The 23,647-nt window shown below is 55.1% G+C and overlaps 5 protein-coding genes across 5 annotated transcripts; 2 read left to right on the top strand and 3 right to left on the bottom strand.

The window, feature by feature from the left end:
• Nucleotides 1-601: 601 nt before the first annotated feature.
• LOC137912223 (NHS-like protein 1) lies at nt 602-6,449 on the bottom strand. Its single transcript, XM_068756572.1, has 9 exons — nt 6,392-6,449; nt 5,989-6,114; nt 5,724-5,848; nt 4,728-4,926; nt 4,515-4,646; nt 4,187-4,440; nt 1,918-4,099; nt 1,728-1,815; nt 602-1,395 (listed from the first exon to the last, which is right to left on the bottom strand). The coding sequence occupies exons 1-9, from the start codon at nt 6,447-6,449 to the stop codon at nt 732-734; spliced, it is 3,828 nt and encodes a 1,275-aa protein (XP_068612673.1). The 3' UTR covers nt 602-731.
• A 3,638-nt stretch (nt 6,450-10,087) lies between these two features.
• On the top strand, nt 10,088-11,751 carry LOC137912043 (zinc finger protein 639-like). Its single transcript, XM_068756391.1, has 3 exons — nt 10,088-10,138; nt 10,492-11,219; nt 11,353-11,751. The coding sequence occupies exons 2-3, from the start codon at nt 10,508-10,510 to the stop codon at nt 11,652-11,654; spliced, it is 1,014 nt and encodes a 337-aa protein (XP_068612492.1). The 5' UTR covers nt 10,088-10,138; nt 10,492-10,507; the 3' UTR covers nt 11,655-11,751.
• Nucleotides 11,752-11,755: 4 nt separating this feature from the next.
• On the bottom strand, nt 11,756-15,292 carry fbxo3 (F-box protein 3). Its single transcript, XM_068756383.1, has 12 exons — nt 15,201-15,292; nt 14,513-14,602; nt 14,259-14,422; nt 13,971-14,085; nt 13,676-13,880; nt 13,508-13,553; nt 13,326-13,410; nt 13,128-13,250; nt 12,934-13,049; nt 12,663-12,853; nt 12,280-12,591; nt 11,756-11,912 (listed from the first exon to the last, which is right to left on the bottom strand). Exons 1-11 carry the CDS (start codon nt 15,290-15,292, stop codon nt 12,469-12,471), a joined length of 1,350 nt encoding a protein of 449 aa, XP_068612484.1. The 3' UTR covers nt 11,756-11,912; nt 12,280-12,468.
• Nucleotides 15,293-16,119: 827 nt separating this feature from the next.
• On the top strand, nt 16,120-19,999 carry f2 (coagulation factor II (thrombin)). Its single transcript, XM_068756380.1, has 15 exons — nt 16,120-16,195; nt 16,543-16,623; nt 16,843-16,922; nt 17,013-17,037; nt 17,413-17,478; nt 17,583-17,691; nt 17,770-17,906; nt 17,994-18,287; nt 18,374-18,493; nt 18,739-18,865; nt 18,959-19,126; nt 19,212-19,385; nt 19,456-19,634; nt 19,728-19,798; nt 19,863-19,999. The coding sequence occupies exons 1-15, from the start codon at nt 16,120-16,122 to the stop codon at nt 19,989-19,991; spliced, it is 1,836 nt and encodes a 611-aa protein (XP_068612481.1). The 3' UTR covers nt 19,992-19,999.
• Nucleotides 20,000-20,126: 127 nt separating this feature from the next.
• On the bottom strand, nt 20,127-23,290 carry LOC137912222 (zinc finger protein ZFMSA12A-like). Its single transcript, XM_068756571.1, has 11 exons — nt 23,153-23,290; nt 22,919-22,987; nt 22,659-22,751; nt 22,482-22,580; nt 22,265-22,388; nt 21,897-22,167; nt 21,771-21,817; nt 21,572-21,678; nt 21,053-21,476; nt 20,518-20,985; nt 20,127-20,424 (listed from the first exon to the last, which is right to left on the bottom strand). The coding sequence occupies exons 1-11, from the start codon at nt 23,288-23,290 to the stop codon at nt 20,213-20,215; spliced, it is 2,052 nt and encodes a 683-aa protein (XP_068612672.1). The 3' UTR covers nt 20,127-20,212.
• Between the last annotated feature and the right edge of the window lie 357 nt (nt 23,291-23,647).

Here is a 23,647-nt window from a genome sequence, read left to right as displayed (position 1 = left end):
GGTGATGCTGCCAGCCCGGGGGGCCACATCTCAAAGTCTGTAACGTGTGGGGGGGATTTTTTTTGGGGGGGGGGATCCCATCTCTCTTTTGGACTCAGCAGGCCGATTGAGATGTGACTGAAATCCGTGACATTTGGGGCCCTTAACGTGGCTTCCGGGGCGGATAGGGCCCGTCATGAACACAACCGATGCCCCCGAACGCATCACAGCCGTCAACGAAGCGGTTTAATCGGAAGGGCAGCCGTGGAAACCATTTATCGGAGGAAGGGATCGTCCGTCCTGTAAAAAGACGATGGAACATTCCTGACCGGAGGCCCCTGCTGAACATCAGAGGGACTTCCTGCTGGAGTTCTCCCTCGGTTTGGTGCGGCAGCCCACACACACACACACACACACACACACACACACACACACAGCAGCAGCAGCAGAGCTAGCGCTAATCTGAGATGAATTCTTACGATTACCGGAAAAGTAAAGCGGAATCGGTGGATATCGGAAGAAAACAGCCTCCGGCGTCAGTTTCTGGAAGCCGATCTGGAATCCCTGAACCCCCCCCCCCCCCCCCCAAAGACCCCAAGAGCATTATTATTATTTGGTGTTTTTATTGCTTGATTTCCCCCTTCAGCCCAGAAGCAGTTTTATTTATACATTTTCAATTTGTCTCCCTCTTTCCGTCACACATAAACAATCATTCCGTCTACTTTTAGCGTTAACTCGTGTCCATTTTAGGGTTAAATATAGTAAATACTTGAAGAAGAAGCTGCTCCTTCATCTCCTGGAGAATCAAAGAAAACCTTGTCATCCGCCTCTTCTTCACTTTCCACTTCAAAGATGGCGGCCATGGGGGCGGCGCAGAGGCGGGAGCGGGCGGCAAAGCGCCGACTGGCGCAGCAGGGAGGAGTGAGGGAGCGAGGCCGCATCGTAGGGGAGGAAAGGAAACGGAAAGGGGACGATGAGGAGGAGGAGGAGGCGAGGAGGAGGAGGTGACGAGGCAGCAGTGAGCTTCGCCTCCATCCCAACATCATAGAGACGCTCTGGCTGAACGGGGATGAAGGACAAGATGGCGGGTCCGGAGTCAGGAGGCCGTCATTCGTAGATTCGACCGTGGGTCGGTCTGGCGACGGCGCCCTCTGATGGGCGGGAGCAGATGACGCCGCCCTCCGATAGGCCGGATCAGTCGCCGGAGCGGCGACTATCCGGAGCCTTTCCACAGCCGAGATCCGAGAGGACGAATCGGCCCGGCAGCCCTTCCTGAGCAGGAGAGCCTTGAAGCTTTTACTCCTCGATGGCTCAGTGGGGGTCACCGGAGGGGAGGAGGAGGAAGAGGAGGAGGAGGAGGAGGAGTCATGCCTGTCATCTTCTAAATCCCTTCTTCCTAGCATCTTCCTCTTAGATCTAAGACAGACAGACGGAGAAAAGGACATTTAAATGTCCTCGAACCAGCGCGGAGCAGCGGGGACACGGGACACGAAGCGAGGAGGGACGGCTAGCGGACGGCTAGCGGAGGGAGACGAGCTAACCAGGGAATCGTACTCAGGATCACGACCCAAACTCCGCCTACAACGCCATCCAGTGACCAATCACAGGCTTTACCTGCAGCCGGGGGGGGGAGGGGGGGCGTTCACGCCGTGCCTTCCCATACTGCGCTGCTTCAAAGAAGCAGAGGGGCGGAGTCAAGCAGAGATGCGAGCGCGCGATCCATTTGTTGCCTCGGTAACGGTTCCTACCTGTGGATGGCGGCGAACAGATCCTCCGCCGTCCGCGCTCCTCCGGCGGCGCAGAGCTGGTCTGCAGAAACGCTGAGCAGCGCGCCGGCTGGGGAGGAAGACACAGAGGAAGCATTCATTCATTCATTCATTCATTCATTCATTCATTCATTTTCACCCAAAACCAATTTGCCAATTTGAGGACTCGTACCGTCTGGAGGCCGGGACACGTCTTCCTCATCCCGTCTTCTGCTCTGAGCCTCCTCTTCCTCCTCTGGTTCCTGGATCAGGAGGTCCGGAAGTGACAGCTCCCCCCGCAGGCCGCCAGCGGGCAGCGCGCCGCTGAGGGACAGCCTGCCCTGACCAATCAGAGGGCAGCGGCTGTCGGACTCACTCCGCTCTTCATCACATACTGTGGTCGTCCTCACCCTCTCACTTATCGCCCTCGCTCTCTCTTGAACCGCGTCTCGTTCGTCTCCAGACGAAGACGAAGAGGACGAGGACGAGGACGAGGGCTCCCTCATCGATGACATCATCGGTAATTGCCCGCCGGGCCTCCTCTTCCTCCTTCTTCTTTGATCTTTTATCCTGGTGGCAGACGGCGTCGCCGTCAGCGTCCTCGTCCCGCCGTCTTCCGTCCCCTCCCGTTCGTCTTTGAGAATCGCCGTCTCGGGGACACCAGCGGAGGACGGAGGACTCCCTTTCTGGGCCGACGCCCCCCCCCGCGGTTTCGCCTCAGACAGGACCCAGTAGGTGAAACCGTCCTCGCCGTTTTCCACGGTTTCTGCGAGCTCGTTTGGCGTCGGGCGATCCCCGGCGTGTCGCGAGGGAAGATCTTCATCACCAGACGAAGCAACGCGGCCCGGCGGACTCCGAGGAAGAGGAGAAGCTGCTTCCGTTCTCGCGTCAGCGTTAGCATTAGCCAATGTGGCGGTCTCTGGATTAGCCCCTTTGCTTGGCAGATCACGGAGCTCGGATGCTACGCTAGCTAGCAGGCCTCCCTGGTCCCTGGCGGGTCGAAGCGTGACACCCTGTAAAGCGTGTGCGGTCACCAGGGGGGAGGGGCGTGGCTTAACACGGCGCTTTGAAGACGCGTCAAGGCCTGATGGGGAGAGAGCAGGCAGAGGAGGAGGAGGAGGAGGTGAAGGAGGAGTTGGGATTGGAGGGAAGTCGGTCGGTGACACCAGATCGTGACGGGAGGTTTGCCTGACGGCGTAGGAATAGGGTGGGGGGGGAGGCCGAGAGGACGGAGGAAGAGGAGGCGGAGGAGGCGCCGCAGAGAGTTCGGGGAAAGGAGGAGGAGGAGGTTGGCAGGGTTGTGAAGGAGGAGATGGAGGCGAAGGACAGGAAGATCCTGGTAAAGGTGGAGGAGGAGGTGGAGCAAGGAGATGAGGGTACCTGGATGAGGAGTCAGAAGAGGTGCAAGAGGAGAGGGAGGAGGTGGAGGAAAAGGACGAGGAGAGGGAGGAGAGGAGTGACGACTTCCTCTCCGGGACTGGTGGCTTCGGCCTCCCTTCGGTCTTGGAGCTCGGAGTGGACGAGGAGTAAACGGGGGGGCGGGGGGAGGACCCGGGACTCGGTGCGAGAGGGGAGGAAGGAGTCGAGGTGTTCGACTGGCTGGAGTAACCGCTGGAGGGCGAAGCCGCGGGGGGGGCCGCCGGCCGGGGGCTGGATGTCAGCACCTCCTCCTCTGGAGGTTCAAACGTTGCGACCGTCCCACTCTGGCGGCCTCCGGCGTTGCTCCTGGGCACCCACGGGTCACGGAACGCCTCGGGAGGCGTCGCCGGCGTCGTTTGGGAGGTGCGCTCCCGGCGCGGGCCTCGCTCCAGGCGAGGACTGGAGGAGGAGGAGGAGGAGGAGGAGGGTCGGCCCGGGCGCCGCTTTAGGGAGTCGGTTCGCAACGGAGGAGGAGGCGGTCGCTTCGACTTGCGGAGGGAGACGCTGCGGCTGACGCTCTGTGAGGAGGAGGAGGAGGAGGAGGAGGAGGAGGAGGAGGAGGAGGAAGAGGAGGAAGCACCGTGCCCCCTTCGCTCCCGGTTTGGCAGGACCGGGGATGTCTCCGAAGACACGGCGTTGCTGTCGGCGTAAGAGGAGGAGCGACCGGAGGAGAGCGTGGCGTCCCAGGTCCAACCGCAGCCGGGGCCGCTGGGGCCGGGGGAGGAGCCCCGCGCCTCCTGCGGGGTGGAGGTGCGGTCGTCCTGAGACTCTGCAACGGAGGAAGAGGAAAGGTAGTGGGAGGAGCTACTGTGCTCATGGGCAGCGTCTTTTAGAGGATAAGACCACTCTGATTGGCTGGGGGTGTCGGGGTGAGAAAGGGGGACGGGGACGGATGGAAAGGAGGAGGAGGAGGAGGATGAAGGAGGCTGGAGGTCGCTGAGGGAAGCCGGGGTTTCCTGCGGCCGACGAGGAAACAGAGAGAAAGAAGCTTTTAGGTTTCGTTTCCGGTTCCCGGACCGCGTGACGATTCCTCCCAAACTCACCCGGCAACAAGAGGAGCAGGCGCCGAGCGTCCTGGAGGAGGCGCCGTTGCAGCCCGGCGGGGAGGAGGTGAGCGAGGCCATGAGGCTGGACAGCCCCGCCCCTCTCGGGGCTCGGATCCTCCTCGCCGTGGAGCATCCCTCGCCTCCGGCTCCCGTCTTCTCCTTCCCTCCCCCCGATTTCTCCCGACGGCGGGCGGAGTCGCGGGAGGCCGGCCTCCCCACGGTGGCGAACTGACCGGGAAGCGGCGGCGAGTCTGGAGCGAACAGAAGGAGGATACCAGGAGGGGGGGGAGGAGCAAGGCGACCGATAAACGGGCGGCGGCCGTACCCAGCTTCCTGCTCGCATCCTCCGGTATTCCCGTAACAGTCTTGCGGCGGCCGTGGTTACGGGATCGCCGGGACAACGAGTCCGTGTTGGAATCCGCTCGCCGAAAACTGGCCTGGCGATCGAAACTCTCTCCTGAAGCGCAAAAAACACGAGCTCAGATCTGAACCCCCCCCCCGGTCTCCGCCCCCCCGGATCTCGTCCCGCCGCCTCTACCCGATACGTCGATGGCGACAACGGCGGCGGCGACGGCCTCGGCCTGCCGCCTCGTCCGCTCCTCCGGAGTCGGAAGCCGGAGCGTCGGCTCGCAGGTGGGAGCGAAAGAGGCGAGGTGGATCGGGTTCAGCACCAGCGGGGTCAGAGGTCGCGTGCGGCGAGGAATGACCCGCTCCTCTTCGTCGGAGAACGCCGAGGACTGAGTGGAAAGAAAACACGCAGACAGGTCGAGACAAAGACACAAATAATCCCAGCAGCCAATCAGCTACTCCGGTTCCCTGGGGGTCTAATCTACGTCTAATCCAGACTCGGTTTACCTTCCTCCTCCAAACCGAACGCTCGAAACAAACCGAAAAGCAAGACTGAGAAAGAAAGTCCACGATCCGGGACCTCTGAGGGAAGAGAGAGAGACAGCGCGGGGACATGAGACGGGCGATCTTCAGCTCCGTCTCGTTTGATGAGCGGAACTGCTTTGATGTTACAAAGAAGTGATGAAGTAAATCAAGAGGAAGAGCAAAGTGCACGCAGAGGAGACGCATCCAAACGGGAATGATCCATTATTGTCTCAGTGTCCCCCCCCCCCCCATATTTAAAAGGCTTTTCAAAGTAATGTTCAATCTGAACCTGAACTGAACTGTCAGTACCTCACGTTGTCCACCAGAGGGCAAAAGAGCCTAAACAAGAGGTTTATGTGTAAATTAATTTCCTCACCTCTTTCCCCTTTTTCTTTACGTTACTTTACGTTACTATACGTTACTTTACGTTACTATACGTTACTTTACGTTACGTTACTTTACGTTACATTTGAGAATTAAATAGTTCACCTTTTACTCCACTACAGCTCCGGTAAATAATTATCTTTTATTCCACAGATTAAAAAGTGTCTTATCAGTGATTAAATGTTCAAGCATCAGTAAGTCACATTAAAGAGATATATTTACACCGAATACTTTAATATACCCTCATGAATATTGACAAGGCATTCATATCACGAACCATCTTCCTGCTTTTGTCCTTCCACCGGCGGCGTCTTGTGCTGCTCTCTGATTGGCTGAGCCCAGAGGAGGATGGGCTCGGCGGGGTGGGCTCGGAGCAGCCATGCTGAGTCCGCCTCTTACATGCTACACACACACACACACACACACACACACACACACACACACACAGACTTAATCGGGACTATTCTCAGCGGCGGATTAATCCGCGTTTGGAGCTGTGCTTAACACGGAGAGAAAACCGACTGAAGAACACGGATGCTCACCCGTTGACCTCTGACCTCGCAGATCCTCAGCGCCGCCCGATCGGCTTCTTCCGGGGATGAAGATCACACCCTGCCGAGGCTTCTGGGAAGTGTAGTGAACAGACCACTTGCTGTCCCTGTCCCCTGCTGCAGAGAGAGAGAGAGAGAGAGAGAGCACACAGGTCCAAAAGGTCTCGGATACGATGCTGGGAGGCGGTTCTGCAGGTCCATGAAGAGCGTCCCAGAGTTAAAGCAGTCCTCCGAACCGTTGCTACGGTTACCCGCAGTCGGAAACTCCCCGACCTCCGATTGAGAAACGGAGCGGTTCTGACGCTACGACTGGTTTTAGCGGCAATCAGAAGACGCAGCTTAAGATGTCGACAGACACACACACGCACACACACACACACACACGTGCGCTCACCTCGAGTCCTGTTGAGATATTTGAGGACGGATTTGATGGCTGCTCCGATCAGAACCATAACGACGCCACACACACACACACACACACACACACACACACACTCCTGAGGCTGCAGCAGAGCAGCAGCTCGACTCTCCTCCCACCTCCCTCTCTCTCTCTCTCTCTCTCCCTCTCGCTCGCCGTTTTTCTGTCACACACACACACACACACGTGTGTGCCCTTCATGTGTGTCACCAGGTGATGAAGGTTACCAACAAATACTGCATTACACAGCCTGCGCACACACACACGCACACACACTGGAAAAATCACGCTTTGTAGATGAAGGGCGATGAAGGTGTGTGTGTGTGTGTGCGTGCGCACTTTAGATGAGCCGCCCTTCATCTTTAATTCTCTCTGTTCTCCGCCTCTCCTCCGGGTCTTCAGCTCTTATTTTGTCGGGACTCGCCGAGTGGATTTTACGGATCCCCCTCCAGAAACGCAACCCGACACCTGCGACAGGCTGCTTTGATGTTGGATGTGCAGTTGTAACGGACGCTGAGGATCAACCTTCATCATCATCATCATCATCATCATTCACCAGTTTACAAACTGGGACAGATCCAGCCCGAAATGTGGCAACTATCTGGGCCGACGGAGCAGCTAATTGCTTCTGTCTGCCTGTCTGTCTGTCTGCCTGTCTGTCTGTCTGCCTGTCTGTCTGCCTGTCTGTCTGCCACCACCTCCCAACTGTTATAATTAGTTTCATTAATTGGACTTTAAGTAGGACACAGAGTCATTATGTCACCACGTGTATAAATAACTGGAACACGTTCCGCTCAGAGCAGGAAACCGGTCCGCTTAAAGGAGAACTACCCAGAAGGACGTACCCCCCCCCCCCCTCCTTAGAACCCGAGAGGGGACACAACAGAACCAGGGTTCTCCTTGTCGCTCCATCAGCTGGACGAGATGAAACAACATGGCCGGGAACACCCAGAATTCCTAGCGTTACCTGTCTGCAGAAGGGGCGTGGCTTGTGTGGCGTCCCGCCCAGACGTCCCTCCTCGACGCGGCCTGAAGCAGAACAAGCTGGCCCTGCCCTTCCTGGGCCGGTAGCAGTACTGCGGCGGCGCCCCCGGCTCGCCGATGAGGGGCGAGGGAACGGGCAGGGCGTACCCGGGGCGGGGCGCTGGAGTCGGAGGGCACGAACCCGTTCGGCTCCGCTGGGCGAGGACCGGGCAGGAAGGGCGCGGCAGAGGAAGGGGCGGGGACTGAGGGCAGGGTCTCGAAAAACCTTCTGGAACAGGGAGAAATGTCCCATGATCCTCTGGGGTAACGCTGCTTCGTTGGGGGAGAGGCTGTTGGCGATACCAGGGGCTGTTGCCTGGATACTGGAAATGACGTGGGCGTGGCTCTTTGTCGCTTGGGGGCGTTCCCAGCCTGCCGACGGTGCCCAGTCCCAGGATGGCGCCATGGTGCTGATGGATTTTGGCTCTGAGGAGGCGTCGCCGCAGGCTCCCGTCCGTCTTGGGCTGCAGGGCGGCGACCCTGCGTGGAAGAAGCTCATCCCGCTCTTCCTCAGGACCCGTGTTCCAGCAGCGGGATGTCACGCCATGCCCCGCCCCCTCACCGCCCAGACATTCCACGTAGGAAATCATCCCGTGCTGGCTACTGGAAGTCTGGCCCCGCCCTCAGGACTGATCAGAAAACGGTTCCCTCGGCAACCATCGATGCAAAATCGATGCCATAAAAACTTCATAAAACAAAAATTCAACTTCACAGTTCAGATTCAAAGTGATTTCGACATTGGCTTGTTTCGTCCTTCACAGTAAAAGCCCAGATATCTCGGAAAAATACAAAAACAAAAGCCTGCAGCCATTTAAATTACATCAAATCTTCTATTTCACATTTAAATATGAGTTCTCTCAACCCACGAAGAATGTGGAAGAAAAACTTTAAAATAAATCTCAAGCTTATCCCACATTTGTGTAACCTTCATAATAAAAGCATGAGCGTGATTCAAGATTCAGCTTCGGAAGAATCATTCCAAATAAAAAGCCGGTAGACTGGATTCCACATATTCGTGTTTCGATTCTCAGCTTCAGAAGGCCTTTGTCTCCAAATATTTTCAGTCATCCTGGTTTAAATCTTTCAGCAGCTCCGCAGGACTTCTCGTTCCAACAAATCCAAACCCCAGAAAGGTAAAATGTGATATCCTTGTGCTGCCGCTTCCTCTCTTCTCTCTGTCCCTAATCTCTTAACAGGGATTATCCAGGTCTGCAGATGGCCTATGAGAGACAGGTATTTACCTCGACACACCCACCACATGTTGCTCGCCGCCGTGTTACCGTGTCAACCTGGGTAACTCTATATTCAGATCACAGTCAGACGGACACAAGGTCACCGTCCGTCAAAGGCTTTCTTCTTTGGCCGCTGAATCTGCTTATAGAATTTCAAATTAAAAGTCACCCGCTGCGTTCAGGTCGAGTCTGTTACTTCTGCTCTTTGCCAGACCGCCTCAACAGGCCAGCTGTGATCGCTCACACACACACACACACACACACACACACACACACACACACACACACGCCTCCTGAACCAAAATGTCCACTTTTGCCACGATCCACAAAATATCACAGGAACAATTCCAGCTGCAGCTGCAGCAGCGACACCGGGATAAGGACCACTAGTACGAGTAACCATAGCAACACTCAGAGAAAGAAAGCACAAATCTGGAAAATACCACGTCTAGTCAGAATTCTCCCTCCATTAATCTCTCTCTCTCTCTCTCTCTCTTCATAAAATAGAGCTTGCCCGACCCCTGGAGCATCGCTGGCGAAATGACCTCCATCCCAGAATGAAGGGTTCGTCTTCAACTTCTCCTCTCTCACCTTTCACGCAGAGCATGTTGCAGTCTCTCGCCCGGCGTCCGTCAACGCGAGTGAAAGTGAATCTCTCCCTTTGCTTCTTTCTTCCAAAATAAAAGCCCCCTCCTTCCTTCCTCTCTCTCTCTCCTCTCAAAACAACCCTCGTTCAACCTTGATTTTGTCTCTTGTTGAACACAATATTCATTTTCTTCAGAGAAGGCGATAACAATCGGCAAAGTGTACGTTGCTTCAATTCTGAAAGCCTCAAAAACAAGTATAATCGAGTAAAAGAGTTCAAAACGTACCGCCGGGTCCGGAGAAGCAGAAGTCAAACCTGCGTTCGATGGATGATGAGAAGAAGATAGAAGCATTCTGATGTTTATCACCGAGGCTGCTTTTAATACCTCCGAGAACCCCGTTGTCAGGGTAACAAACCAACACAGCACCTCCCCATGCAGCCAATTAGATGACACACACACACACACACACACACCAGCATATGAATCAAATACAAAACTATTTTGTCTACATCTTGCCCAGTGCTGCTTCAGAACTGGCCATGGACGTAATTTCGATTAAAAGTTTTTTTGTGGTTTTTTTAGAATCAGCACCTTCGAGCGTCCTAAATGTATTATTCTATTGAGACTGTATAATGAACAAACTTTATGTTTACACGGTTATATCAGTGATTAATTTAACATTGATGTTGGTGCTTCTTTTATCTGGATGGCGGCTGTAATAGCGGCATTGAAATCCCGCGATAACTGTGATCAGCGCCAGCGGCCACGAAATGCATCGTCGCGATTGGCCTATCAGGCAAACCAAGGAAGCGAGCCGATTGGCTGCGCTGAACGTAAACAAGGAAGTGCGTTTCAGCTTCGCAGTCAGCTCGCTCCTGTCGGTGAGTTGTGTCAAAACGATGCAGATTTAACGCAGTAAAAATAACGAATAGCAGGCAGGTCATATTTAAGAGCTTTAATGCGGACATTAAAGCTGCTGCGGAGGTAGTGGAGGTGAAGTTAGACGATTTAGAGCGTTTTCCTGAGGCTTTTTTCGGGGGAGCTAGCTAGCTTGCGGTCGGCTATGCCGTCCCGTTAAGCGATATTACGCTTTGAGCACATTGTGAACCACATTTTACATATTGCTTAGTTAAAATAAACGAGATAATTCAGATTTCAAAGCAGAAAACAACGCTGGGCTGTGTTTTTTTTTTTATCTGACTGAATGCGTTGTATCATGTTTGTCCCTGTCCAGCTTCCGTAGAGCAGTGATGTCCACCACCGTACAAACTCGTGGCGAAGTGGGAGGCGGTGTCGCGGCTCACCTCCGGTGCCCCTTCTGCGGCCATCTCTCCAGAAGCCACGCCCACCAGCTGTCCCACGTCGCAGCGTCTCACCCCGCCAAGCTGGGCGGCGTGCCCGTCGGTCGCCTCGGCAACATCCTGCTGTACCAGAGCTCCGCCCAGCTGTTCCACTGCTTTGACTGCTTCTTCACGAGCAGAGAGTTCACCAAGCTGTACAAGCACGTCGTCGCCAAACACTGCGTGGACAGGAGAGATGGGGGAGGGGGGGGCGAGGAGAAGGAGGGAGCTCAAGAGACTATTAAAGAGGAAGAGGAGGAGAAGGAGGTCGGGGCTCTCAAGTCAGAGGAGAAGCATGAAGAAGATGGCACCTCCCAAACGGTGGAGTCAGAGAGCGGCAGCTACTGCTGCCTGATGTGCAGCTGGAAGGGCAAGCTGAAGAGCCTGGGCGTCGCCCACGTGATGCAGGAACACGACATCCCGAAAACGTACGCCGCCCAGGCCGTCAAGCGCTGCGCCGCGACTCCCAAGCGGTCGCGGCGCAGCGAGCCGGAGGAAGAGGAGGAGGCGGGCCTGAGCGGCGAGATGCTGAAGGAGGAGGTGGAGGCCACGGCGAAGGTGATCCGCTTCACCGCCGGCCGCTTTGTCTGCCTGATCTGCGGCTGGAAGAGCAAACTCAAAGGTACCGGCGCCGGCGCGAGCGTCGCGGTAAACCCCCACATCCCATAATAAAGCGCTCTCCTTCAGAAGGCAGCATCTTAGCTCGAGCCGCTCCACCCGTGGGTTTCACTGCTCCCCTGTGCGTTTCCCCGCAGGCTTCGCCATCAGCCACGTGGTCGGCTGTCACGAGGTGGAGCGTCCGTACGCCTGCAAAGACTGCCGGCGCTCCTTCTTCCTGCCCAGCCGCCTGCAGCAGCACGTCGGCGCGGCTCACCGGCCCGGGCGCTACGCCTGCCCCTTCTGCAGCTTCAGGTCCCGCTACCTGGGGGGCTTCAGGAGGCACTGCAGCCGCTGCAACGTCCGGGAGGGCCGGCAGGAAGACCAACACGAGGAGGAGAAGAGAGCGGCGAGGAAGAGGAGAGCCGTCGGGGTGATAAAGGAGGAGGAGGAGGGATGAAGGACTACATTTCTGTTTTTAATGTCTCCACTTTCTGTTCCTGTGGCGAAGACAAACTCCATGTTTTGATCTCGTGACAGTAAAGCGAGTCTGCCGTGTTGAATATTTGTGATTTATTTACCCAAAACATACAAAACAAACCACCAATCACGTCCTCCGTCTGCTTCATCTAAACGAGTCCAAGCACAAACCCGGGGAATCATATTTGCCTCCCGATTCCCTCGAGATTACCGCCTCCCATTTGAGGAAAAAAATATTCTGCAGAAATAAAGAATACATTATTTGTAATAATATTCATAAAATGGAGACTAAACCGATTGACGCTCGGCGTGGCAGTGTAACCATGGTTACAACCCTCAATGAGAGCCTTGCTAGCGGCTCCGCGAGGCTGAGCTTAAGGCACAGCATGGCTGGATCATATTATTTACGATGATGCAACGCTCCGTACGGCCAACACAAGCGCTAGGGACGGGCTGCGTGACCCCTGACACACAAAACCCGGGGCTAAAGGGGCAAGTCTTCAGGTCGGGGACCTTGGCAGTCGGAGAACGGCCAAATTAAACCGGAAACATTTTACAGAAAGCTTTCCGATTGGCCCACAAGACGTACACGCAACACAACTCACGGCTACGCTCGCGACGGGAGCCATTTTCCGTCCGTCAGTAATCCTTGACGCGAAGCAAAGGGCGGCGATGTCAGGCCGGGTGTGGCTCTGATTGGTACTACCTCTCCCAGAATCCTCTGCTGCTTCCCAGTCAGACCCAAATCAGTCCATCTGGTGTTCTTCACAGCACAGCAGCGGGGGTTTTGGAGGTCAGATGTGTCGGGGGCACCACGCGCCCTCCAAGTCTGCCATGTTGATCCCTCTCAGGTCGTCGTCGCCTTCGCCGTCGTCCTCGCCGCCGAAGCGAGACGTGAAGCCGGCCGGCACCTTCTGCTGCGAAGAGACACGTTGGGAACGCTCCAAACATTCTCACAGGCCGCGGCGCCGTGACGTCGAGAGCCTACCGTTGGAACGGCGGGCTCCCTGAAGGGGGGGCAGACCATGTGGAAACGAGGGATGGCCACGTTGAACACTTCCTCCTTGTTGGCGAGCCTGTGGAAGGTGTAGTGCCCCTCCATGTGCTCGGACGGCGTGAAGAAGGTGGTGCAGCTGGAATACTCGTGGACCTTTCCGGGCGTCATGACGGGAAACTCTCCTGCGCACACAGAAACGAGCTGAGCGTGCGGCTTTGAGCCCGAACCGCGCAGGTGGGCCGCGCCTACGCCAACGCCGTACCGACCACGCCGGGGCCCTGGACTTCCTCCACGTTGCCGTCGGACGTGGTGATTTTCCAGTAGCGGCTGTCGAGCTGACAGGCGGCGTCGGGCGACGCGTCGCTCGACATCTCTATTCTGAAAAATGGCGTCAAACCCCCCTTGTTACGAAACGCAGGAGCAACGCGCGCCGCGCGAACGCGGGCGGGACGGTACCTGATGCGGTACGTGAAGAAGAAGTGCGCCGGATGGACGGAGGAGAGCTCCGGCAGGAAGGAGGTAGAAACGGAGACGGTGATGTCGCCGGTCGTCGCCACGCAACCCTTATCGTGAGCGTACCTGCAGACGCATCAGAGACCGTTAGCCCGACGCCGACCATCACGATTCCTAGAAAACAGCTGGGGGGGGGGTCACCTGAAGATCTGGTCTCTGATGATTGGGTACTCCCCCGTGACGACGTTGTTTACGTAGGTCATGAACCACTCTGAGAAACAAGAACCTGAACACACAGCCAGGGAAGAGCATCCTGCATTGATGTCGGGGCGAACGACCACGGGGGGGGGGGTCGCTGGCGTGCGTTTTACTGTTGAACGGACCTGTGATGAACATGTTGATGGCGGAAGGATCCTGAGCCGTCTGACTCTGAAACACAGAAACGGCGTTTTTTTTTTTTACACCGGCTTCACGCTCGGGAAGATATTTTTGCCCTCAAATGAAAGCAGACGAGCGACGACGGGCTGGATTCGAGGATGAAATATACGAACGGGGCAGGGGTAGAAGCTCTCGAACATCCGGCGCCCCTCCGCCGACTCCAGCGCCATGTACTGGCTGAGCCCCGTGTGGAAGCAGAACGTGAGCGGCAGGCAGCGCCTCATGCCCTTCCTCTGCTGGAAGCCGCCGGCCGCCGTCTCGACGTCCAGCAGCACCTCCGAGCGGTAGTGGTTCGACAAGGACATGCTGCCCATCAGCCTGAGGAGGCGCGGACGGACAGGGGGTGGGGGGGGGGGGGTTAGACAGACGGGGCAACGGCGTCCGGGAGACGCTCGGACGGACACCGACCCCGGGATCACCAGTTTCTGTCCGTTGTGGATGCGGCAGGAGCAGCGGTAGTCGTCTGGGAGTCTGCAGCCAATCTGAGCCTCCATGTCGTTAAGCTCCGCCTCCGTGGCGCCCTCTGGCGCGGAAATCAAACGACACAAACAATTCAGGACAACACGGGATCTGGAAAGAGACTCGAACGCGATCCGCCTGAGCAGTGGGCGTTAATAAAGTTGATCCAGATGGTGAGTTTTCATTTTGGAGGGGGGGGGGGGGTCTGTCCCGGTCCCGACCGGCGTCCGCCATCACCTTTGAGCGACGCGATCATGCGTGGACACCGCTGCTGCAGGAAGCCCTTCAGCTGCTCCCAGCCCGTCTTCAGCACCGGGTAGTGCTGGACGTAGCGGCCCAGGTCCCTGTAGTACTGTTTGAACAGGCAGTACCAGGAAACGCCGCTCTTCTGCCGGTCGGCGCTGAAGTCACACACAAAACACACGCGGGGCGGGGCGGGACACGTGACCGACGGGCGAGGTCGAACGAGCGAGGCGGTGGTCGGTACTCACTCCGTCAGCAGCCAGTGTTCGGAACAGAGGGGCTTCCACAGCGGGTTGTGTTTGGAGAGTTCATTTAGCCTCCTGTTGACATAACTACAACTGGAGGAGAGAGAGAGAGAGAGAGAGAGAGAGAGAGACACACGTTTTCGCTCCATTTCGTTGAATTCATTGGCTGGGGAAAACATCTGCGCACTTTAATGGACTCGTTGCACAAACGCGTCAGCGCTACGTCCTGTGACGTCACGAAGAAATGTAGCCAGGAAGTTGAAAATAACATTTTAATTCCGGCCTGACAAACAGTCAACAAGCAGGCAGCGAGCTGACTGTATACAAGAGCTTTATGTATTCGAAGTATAGCAGTGACTTCCATTAAAACCAACACTTCCCTTCCCTGTTAGCTTCGTTTGCTAGGCTGTGACGTGAAGCTGACTGGAACTCATGTCCGGCAGACAATTTATTTCCTGACACCGACTAATTTTAGTTTATTTTGTTCTTTCGGAAACAACTGATAAAATGTCAAACATTTATTTCGTGTTTCTGTTTGCCACACAACAACTTCCGCGTTCACTTTTACCGCCGCTAGCCTCGGGATGCTAGCGAGCCCGCGGCTTGTTTACTTGTTGTTTGTTGAGCTCGACGACAGTTGTTTACTTCCGGCGGGCATTTTGCGGGCTCCGCTGCGGCGTCAGACACTTACTGGATCAGGTCTCTGAAGCTCAGGAAGGACAGTATGTGAAGGAGCGGGTCTGAAGGAAGGTGATCGATCCGCAACTCCGTGGAAGATGCCATTGTTAGCGACGTTTGCTTTGCCTTCTTCTTCGTTGATGCTTCAGGCGATTTGAAAACATCGCGTGGCGGTGCTGCCCCCACTGGACAGAAAATATGCAGCAGGTCCAGTCCAGCATCGAGCTGAGTCCTGTTCTGTCCTGTTCTGTTCTGTTCAGCTCAACAAAAAAAGAAAAGGTGTGACGTGATATTCTCCTGTCATACTTAAAAGTAAAATAAATGTAAGTGTAAATAGAAGCAAAATATCTTCTGCGTATTTATTCACTGCGGTTTGAGAGCAGTTGTCGTGTGTCGGTCAAAATGCAGAGGACAAATTTCACAATATTGTATTATTTATAATTGTATATATGAATCTCTGTGGCGATAAAAGCTTCTTTCTTTCTTGGGCGCAGTTTTAAAGTGGTAAGCAGCCAGAAAGGTGATGTGTCCCTGATCCCAGATCAGCAGCTGTTCATTTACACAGCTGATGTTCAAGCCCGGGGGACAAAAGGTCAGCATGCTGGCTGCGACAACACAGGAAAGCAGAGTTTCATGTTTGGGGAGCCGGTCCGATTGGTGCCACCATCAGCAAAAATCACAAAGATGAAAACTGATTATATTTGCTATTAAATTCACGAGGAGAATTCCTGCATTTATTACTCACGGCGTGTCTTTCACCCAAGATGTGGACGTCCTTGTCCTCCAGCACGACTCGCACTCATCAGTTCCGCTCATACTTTGACCCTTTGGTCAACACCCCCCCCCCCCCCCCGCACAGAGACGGACACGCACAGAGAGACTGACGGCGGAGTCTGCTGGATCCGGGTCTCAGGTTCTGCTCGCTTTGGATCATGGTGGAACCAACATCTCAACCTGCTGCTGTTCTGCTGCTGCTGGTTCTACTGCACAGCTGCCTGGCTAATCATGGTACCCCCGCATTACCGCCTCTTGAACTTGTAGTACTAGTAATAGTATAAATGTAGTACTGAGTCGTATATACTGCCAAAAAAGGACAAATATATACGCAGCTGAAAACTTGAGCAACTTCAACAGCTAATAAAGGAACACGGAATTAAATTAAAAGTGTTATGTGAAGTTCAGGTTGCGTAAATATTTCAAAGTACACAGAATTGTCACGAGCGCTTCTTCCGGGTTCTTCCATTTTTAATGTGTTGTCAGTAGCTTTATTTTGACTGCAGGGCTTCCACTTAGAGAGAATCTGAACGCTTACTTTATCGAGACGCGAGACAGGAGTGATTTTCGTCTGTCTGCAGTTTTCCTCAGCAACCATCTGGCCTCTCAGGTGTTGGTCAGGAACCCCCGAGCCAATCTGATGTTTGAGGAGTGGAAAACAGGTCGGTGGTCTTTTTTAATCCGACACGAGGAAACCAACCATCCAGTAATACCCGATTCATCATTGGAGCTGCATTTAATCGCGTGGCCTCTGCTTGGAGTCAAATATTGTACTTTTTATGCCACAATTTTGATCCTAAAACTTAAGTAACGTGTCATTTTCTAAGTGAAGTATCCCTACTCTCTGGTAGTAATACGCGTTGAGTTCTATTTCACGCCAGGAAACCTGGAGAGAGAGTGCATCGAGGAAATCTGTGACCACGAGGAGGCCAGAGAAGTGTTTGAACAGGAGGACAAAACGGTACGTTCTAGTACACGACCGGTAATAGTACGAGTGATACTACGAGTAATAGTACTAGCAGTGCTGCTCATTTCTCTCTCTCTGTTTCAGGAGGGCTTCTGGGTGAAATACGTGGGTGAGTTCTCAAAGTTCTCAAAGCTCGGCTGACCCACAATCAGTGTGGAAAGATGTTGAATTTATTTCTTATCGGGCCTCCAGTCAGAAGCAACGAACGGACAGCAAGTTTTTGGGAACATTTTCTTTTCACAGAGTCAAACCAGAAGGAAACGGAACAGCGGCTGATTTCCCGGAATTTCAAGTTTCGTTCATTAATAATTAAGTAACGGTTCGTTTCTCGTGTCAGTTTTGCTGCAGCCATTTCATTTTTCTGTCGAGTTTCATCAGATGTGGGCTGAGCAAAGTCCAGAATGGATTACACAAACCGAGTGCGTTAACCTGCCTGTCTGCCTGTCTGTCTGCCTGCCTGTCTGTCTGCCTGTCTGTCTTTCAGACTGTAAAGGAGATGAGCTAAAAAGAACGCAACAGGGCATTGAGAATGTCAGACAATGCGTAGCAGGTAAAGATCAATGAACTGACCTCGATTCATATATATATATATATATATGTATACTGAACCGTGTGTGTGTCTGTGTGTCTGTGTGTGTGTGTGTGTGTTTTCAGGCAGGTGTATTTCCGGTGCAGGTATGAAATATGAAGGAGACATTAACATCACAAGTTCAGGAAGAAAATGTCAAAGCTGGAAGAGCAATTTTCCACATCCCATAATAAGGTAACTCACTAACCAACTAACTAATTAACTAACTAACTAACTGCTCACCCGTCGATCAGCCCACCTGTCTGCGCATAGGGAGTTCAATGCTTCGGAACCAGACAGCATCCTGCAGGAGAACTTCTGCCGTAACCCGGACAACCATCCCAACGGACCCTGGTGCTTCACCAGAGACCCGACGGTCCGGAACGAGACCTGCACCGTGCCCATATGCGGTACGCGCGTCTGGATCCGAGCGAAGGACACGGCGATGTGCGACGAGCAATGAAAAGGTGAACCCACTCTCTCCTCTTATTTCCAAGGTCAGCCCTTTGTCCCGCCCACTTTTGCCCCCGAACCAGTCAAATCGGCTGAATGTTTACCGAGTTACGGGATTGACTACGCCGGCGACCTGGCCGTCACCGTGAGCGGCCACGCCTGCTTGCAGTGGTCGGCGCCGGAAGCTCTGGCCCTCAGCAAGGACAAGGAGTTCATCCCAGAGGTCAGTCTGCCGGGCAACAAGTGCCGTAACCCTGACAACGACCCCGAGGGTCCCTGGTGCTATGTGGCGGTTTCCGGCAACGTGACAGTCGACTACTGTGACCTTGAGCTGTGTGGTAAATACAAAAAAAAATGGCCGCTGAATGCAACAGTGATGAACACTCTCCATACCTTTAACCTGCCTCTCTTGCCCCCCCCCCAGACGAGTCATTGATCAGCGACGACGAGCTGACAACAGAGGGCGGAGGAACCGAGCGCTCCGTCCTGGGGCCCAAGAGGAAGCAGCTCTTCAATGTCCGTAGCTTTGGAGAAGGAGAAGCTGGTAGATAACTCGTTATTAACTAACCGACCAATGAAATTGTAGCTTCTGGATCGATCGATTTGTAAAACCAGCTGGTTATTCTGGTAAAGGGGGGGGATTCACTCCTTCTTCTCGACCCGGTTCACTCTGGGTCAGGATGCGACAGAGGCTCGTTTTGTCATTACGCTGATGACGCAGCTCTTTATCTCTGTGAATGAACTTTTTTTGCTTTTTGCTGCCTGGCTTACCGTCCGGTCGTGCTGCAGTTTGTGGACAGCGGCCGCTGTTTGAGAAGCTGAACAAACAGGACGCCAACGAAGCGGAGCTGCTGGAGTCGTACAGGGAGCAGCGCATCGTCGGGGGCGACAGCGCCGAGGCGGCCTCTGCGCCGTGGTAACCAAGCCGCCTCTCTCACACGATGGAGCGGAGGGAAACGCGCTCCGGCCCGGTTTAAACGCGTTTTGGTCGACGTGTCGCCCCCTGCAGGCAGGTGATGCTGTACAAGCGCAGCCCTCAGGAGCTGCTGTGTGGCGCCAGCCTGATCAGTGACCAGTGGGTCCTCACCGCGGCCCACTGCATCCTCTACCCACCCTGGAACAAGAACTTCAGCACCGGCGACATACTGGTCCGCCTGGGAAAGCACAACAGGGCCAAGTAAGACTTCCTGTCTGCGAGAATTAGCGGCCTAAACGAAGGTCTGCAGATTAAAGATCGATGGGAAAACCTGCAACCTTTTCAGGTTCGAGTCCCGGACTGAGAAGATCGTGGCAATCGATAGAATTATCGTCCACCCAAAGTACAACTGGAGGGAAAACCTCAACCGCGACATCGCCCTGCTGCACCTGAGACGGCCGGTCACGTTCACCGATCAGATCCATCCCATCTGCCTTCCCAGCAAGGAGGTCGCCAAGACGTAAGCGAGAACTCCGTTTACCCCGAAGTCAACCAACGGGCTCCGACTGACGGGCGTTTCCCTCCGACAGGCTGATTTTAGAAGGCTTCAGGGGTCGGGTGAGCGGCTGGGGGAACCTGAAGGAAACTTGGAACCCGTCAGCCAGGAATCTACCCACAGTCCTCCAGCAAATCCACCTGCCGATCGTAGACCAGGACACCTGCCGCGCCTCCACATCGGTCAGGATCACGGACAACATGTTCTGTGCCGGTAAAGAAATAAAAAGGATATGATTTGAGTTTGAGCATCTTAGCTCCGAGTGGAGTCGCTCCGGTTTCCCTCACATTCAAACCGTCCCTGAAGGTTACAGCGAAGACGACAGCAAGCGTGGAGACGCCTGCGAGGGAGACAGCGGCGGGCCGTTTGTGATGAAGGTGAGTCTCTGGGGAATCGGGTTTGTGCTAATAAAAACCGACGCATCCTTCCTTTTCTCTGCAGTACCCGCCGGAGAACCGCTGGTACCAGATAGGAATCGTGTCCTGGGGCGAGGGCTGCGACCGGGACGGAAAGTACGGCTTCTACACGCATCTGTTCAGGATGGGCAGGTGGATCAGGAAGGTCATCTAACAAACGACGAAGACGAGGCGCGCTTCCTGTCGTCGCCCGTCCAGCGATACGACGCCAAATAAAGTTTGTTCACGCCCTGATTCCAGTCCCGGTTCAATCGAGTGAAGCAGACTCGGAATAGACACACAACAGCCTTTATATATAGCGAAGCACACATTCAAAATCTCCACGGCAACACAAACGCTTTCCCATTGGATGCTCAAAGGCAAACCAGAGGCGTGTCAGGGCTGGCCAGCCTCCGGCGCCCCCGCCTGGCCGCCCGGCGTCCCGTGTGTCAGCAGGTGTCTGTCCAGGTGAGTTCTGCGGGTGTAGCTCTTGGTGCAGGAGACGCAGGCGTAGGGACGGACGCTGCTGTGAGACAACATGTGCTTCTTCAGGTCGAACTTCCTCCTTAAGCATTTCCCGCACTGCGGACAGGCGAACGGCTTCTCCCCTGGACGACAGAGAAACGGGAGTGAGCGAGACAAACGAGAGACGGCGGGTCCCGCCGGACATCGGAGCGGCTTCCGAGGGACATTTGTCCTACCGGTGTGAATCCTCCGGTGTTCCGTCAGGTGGCAGGAAATAGAAAAGGCCTTGCCGCAGTCCTGGCAGACGTACGGCCGCTCGCCGGTGTGCGTCCTCATGTGTTTCTGCAGGTCTCCTCCAGACGGCCAGCCCTTGCCGCACACCGTGCACACGTACGGCCGCTCGCCGGTGTGTCGCCGCACGTGGACGTTGAGCCCGGCGAGCGCGGTGAAGTCTTTGGGGCAGTAGGGGCAGCGGTGGGGCCGCTCCCCGGTGTGCGTCCTCAGATGGCCCTCCAGGCCGTCGCGCGTCTTGAAGCGCTTGCCGCACTGCGGACACAGGAAGCGGCCGCCGCCGCCGCCGTCGCCGCCGTGGCTCGCCTGGTGCGAGTGGAGGCCGCTCAGAGAGCTGTAGGTCTTGCTGCACCGCTCGCACCGGTACGAGCGGAACGCGTGCGTGCGCTGGTGGATGCGAAGCTGGGTCACACCTGAAGGGACAAACGGTTTACCGGGAAGGTCGGCTGGCTTGAAAAAGCCCCGCCTTGTAAAGCTCACCCGAGAAGGCGTGGTCACAGAAGCGGCAGCTGTAGCGGGGCTGGGCTCCCGCCGCCGAGTGGCCCTGCAGGTGGCGCAGCAGCTGCGTCTGGCAGCTGAACGCCCGGTCGCACACCGTGCAGGCGAGGTGGGCGTCTCGCTCCTCGGCGCGCTCGAACGCCGCGCCGTCCGCGTGGATCCGCTTGTGATTGGACAGGCTGGACACGTGACGGAACTCCCGGTCACACCGGCCGCACTGGTAGACGGGCCGCGCCCGGTGGCTGCGCTGATGAGCCAGCAGCTCGGCGCCGCCGTCGAAGGAGGCGTTGCACTGGAAGCAGGTGTGGGGGCGGGGCTGCGGGGGGCGGGGCTGCTCGGCGTGAGCGTCTCCCGTCACGGTCGGAGCGGAGCCACAGGACTTATTGGTGCGCAGGTGACGGATCACCTGAGGAACGGTGAAGGAACGGGAACGTACCGGTACTACAGTACCAGAATATAAACACGTACTCAAGTACACGTAGGTGAAAGGTGGACACTCACCTGAGAGCGGTAGATGAAACATTTGCCACACTGAGGACACTTGTGAGCCACTCGCTGGGAATTGTGGGAAATTCTGTAGAGAGCATCGGCTGTGATCTCAGAGTAATCTGATTGGTCGAATGTGAGAAGAGGTGGGAGTAAACCATTCAGCCTGTTCAGTGTGTGTGTGTGTGTGTGTGTGTGTGTGGGAGGGTCTTACCTGTGTCTTCTGATTGGACAGAAAGGTTTCCAGGTGCGTCCTTATACCTGACAGGACAATATGATTGGCCGATTGAACATGAGCTGCAACAAGAATTATCTAGTTACATAATATGTAGAGTCTCACCTGCCCGTGACATCACACTCATGACTGCCCACTGCCGAGCTCCCATTGGCTGCCTCTTGGACAGTGTCCTCTATCTCCTCCTGCTGGTCCTCCATTGTCGTCACCACCTCCACCTTTACCAGCTCCACATCAAGCCGGATGGGACTAAGGACGTCAGGGAGAGGATCCGATTGGACCTCGGCGTCAGCGACAGAAGGATCTGGATTGGTCAGTCGGGTGAGAAGGGGGTGGGACCATGCTGAGAGGAGGATCTCCTCGGTGTCATGACCCACTGAGGAAAACAAATGCACTTGATGTTAATAAACAGTTAAAATGAAAGTTAATTACAATTAAATGATGGAAAACAAGCCCAACGAGAGATTCTGTACCTGCGGCAGTCGCCCGTCCCAGTCGACAACACTGATTGGTCAACAGCTCTCTGACGCCTTCCCTATCTGCCTCCAGCAGGCAGTCCTCCGTACCACCAGGGGCAGCATCAAGCCAGGAAGCCGCCTGGGTGACACAACGTCAACATTCCCATCATCCCGAGCTGTATTTACCGCCACAGAAAACGCGGACATGCTAACACGCTGAACCAAGCGAGACCTGTTTGAAGTCGGGGACGGGGAACAGCTGCTCGATCCTGGACAGGAAGTCAGAAATGAACGACTGGAGGGCGGAGTCAAAACTCTGGTTGAACACCTCCTGGAATAAAACAAATAAAAAGGTCATAAAAACAAAGAGACCTCTCGGCTGCCGCGATGTTGCTGTAGCAACACTGACCTGCAGGAGGCGCTGTTTGTCTGCTGGACTGTCTGTCAGCTTATCGGTCAACGCGGACAGAGCAGAACTCCACTCGTCCACCTCTTCGTCAGGCTGCGGGCAGAACCCAGAACCCGTCAGAACCCAGGATATTACAAAATAAACTGCAGTTCATTTATTCAGAATATTTGCAGTAAAACGCGGACATCTTTGCAATACGAGGGAGAAAACTAATCGGACAGGCCAAAGAGATCCTGATGTGGAGGTTCTCCTGCTCTCACCGTTCCCCTGGAGACGGACCGGACTTTGTTTCGGCGGGCGGCCTGCGGATCGGCTTCACAGACGGTCGCCTGAAGCGAGAAACACACTTCACTAAATACACAACCTCGATGTTTGAGAAGATTCTGACGCGGTGAAATCAGCAAAACCCGTTTCCGTGCCTCGCCGAAGTCGTGAAAACCTAAAAAAGCCGCCGGCAGCGGTCAAACATTGTTCCGGATCGAATCGACGCTGACCTTTGCCCTGAGCGCCGCAAGCAGCAGGCTCCTCTGCCTGTCCGTCAACAGCTGCGGGACGGCCTCGGTCGCCAGGGAAACAAAGTCTTCCAACATCCCATAATGCTTCACGCTTTGCTGCAGCGCGGCCCGCCACATCGTGGCCGTCAGCAGGCGGAGAGGAGGGACGAGGAGGCGCCAGGAGGAAACGGGGGGAGACGCGGCTGAGGAGCGAGGAGGAGATTTCGACGTTAACGACGGCTCGGTTCCATTCAGCTGCTTCTGCCATCGTTCCCATGGAAACAGAGGAAAGTGATGCTTTAAAGCTCAATGGAAACGGAATCTTCTCTAAATCAACAAAAAACAGTCCTGTTAATTCATGAATCATTGTATTATATAGTGTCGAATTTGAAATCAATAAAATAGCATATTGCTTTGTAGAACGAGAAATTGTGGATCCGGCTGCAAGATCCTGCTTTAAGCAACTTTAAAACACTTAAACTAAAATAAACCGAA

The sequence above is a fragment of the Brachionichthys hirsutus genome, chromosome 24, assembly GCF_040956055.1.
Source record: "Brachionichthys hirsutus isolate HB-005 chromosome 24, CSIRO-AGI_Bhir_v1, whole genome shotgun sequence".
Taxonomy (NCBI): Eukaryota; Metazoa; Chordata; class Actinopteri; order Lophiiformes; family Brachionichthyidae; genus Brachionichthys; species Brachionichthys hirsutus.
Note: the sequence above shows the minus strand (reverse complement) of the source record. Positions and strands in the feature narration are given on the sequence as shown.